Source organism: Peromyscus californicus, unplaced genomic scaffold, assembly GCF_007827085.1.
Source record: "Peromyscus californicus insignis strain IS unplaced genomic scaffold, ASM782708v3 Scaffold_15__1_contigs__length_86483966, whole genome shotgun sequence".
Taxonomy (NCBI): Eukaryota; Metazoa; Chordata; class Mammalia; order Rodentia; family Cricetidae; genus Peromyscus; species Peromyscus californicus.
The window spans coordinates 50,993,030-50,994,371 of NW_026294447.1; the positions used below are offsets into that span (position 1 = coordinate 50,993,030).

At 38.5% G+C, this 1,342-nt stretch overlaps 1 protein-coding gene across 1 annotated transcript; it reads left to right on the forward strand.

Moving 5' to 3' along the window:
* The first annotated feature begins 898 nt into the window (after window positions 1-898).
* Window positions 899-1,081, forward strand: LOC128110628 (60S ribosomal protein L39-like). The gene has a single exon (XM_052738260.1). The coding sequence runs from the start codon at window positions 899-901 to the stop codon at window positions 1,079-1,081; it is 183 nt and encodes a 60-aa protein (XP_052594220.1).
* The last annotated feature ends 261 nt before the right edge of the window (window positions 1,082-1,342 follow it).

Sequence of the window (1,342 nt, forward strand, 5' to 3'; positions counted from 1 at the left end):
GTGGGACTATATAGCACTGAAAAGTTTCTGCATGCCAAAGGAAACAATCACCAGAGAGTAGAGGCAGAGTAGAGAATGGGGGAAAAAACATCTTTGCTAACTACACACAAGACTGGGAATGGATATTTGGAGTATATAAAGAACTAGAAAACGAAAACACCAAAGAAACAAAGCAAATGCTAATGAGTTAATGGACTGAACATACAGTTCTCAAAAGAAGTAAAAGTGGCTGATAAGTACGTGAAAAATTGTTCAATATTCTCAGCATGCTAGCTGTCTTGTTGCTTCGACAAGATGCCTAACGAACAAGGATGGGTGTATTTTGGTTCAGGGTTTGAGGGTACACAGAGAAGTCTGATAGGAGTTATAGGGGTAGACATTTCCATTATCTGGTCACAATACACCTATAGTCAGAAAACAAAATGTCAACTTTGTTTGCTTGATCTCAGATCACTTTCTTTTCATTCAGTCTAGGACCTCAGAACAGAGAATAGGTGGATTTTCCCACCTCCATGAACATAATTCAGACAATTCCTCACAGGCATAGCCAAAAGTTTGTTTTCTATGGTAATTCTAAATAACATTAAGTAGACAATCGAGATTAATCCCCACACTTAGTCATTAGGGAAATGCTAATCAAAACAACTTTGAGATTCCATGTCACCATAGAATGGCTATTTTCAAGAAAACCAATGACTACAAAGATTGGTGAAAATGAACAGAAAGAGGGAGGATCCCTTACTCACTTACTCATTGCTGACATGAGTATATATATTCCACAGCCTCTGTGGAAGTCAAGATGGAGGCTTAAAAACAAACAAACAAACAAACAAACAACCCCAGACTTTCTTCTTCTTTCCTCTGCCATCATGCTCCATACCTAACTCAGCTTCTCACTATGTCTTCTCACAAGACTTCCAGAATCAAAGGATTCCTGGCCAACAAACAAAAGCAAAATCATCCTGTTCCTCAATGGATTTGGATGAAAACAAATGGTAACAAAATCAGGTACAACTCCAAGGGAAGACACCAGAGGAGAACGAAGATGGGTCTGCCAGGATTCACACAATGGCAAGACTAAGGGTTTATACTGACTGAATCATGCTCATTGGTCAATCCTATCAGATGGAGTTCAACATCTTTAACCTGGAGACTTCATCATGTTTAAATGGGGGGCTGTGGTTTGTCCAGTAATAAAATGTAGAACCTTTAAAAAAAAAACCTACCATATATGCTATTCTTAAGGATGTACATGAAGGACTCTAAGTCAACATACCATAGAGATATCAACACACCCACATTTATTGCTATGCTATTCACAATAGCCAGCAACATGGAACTA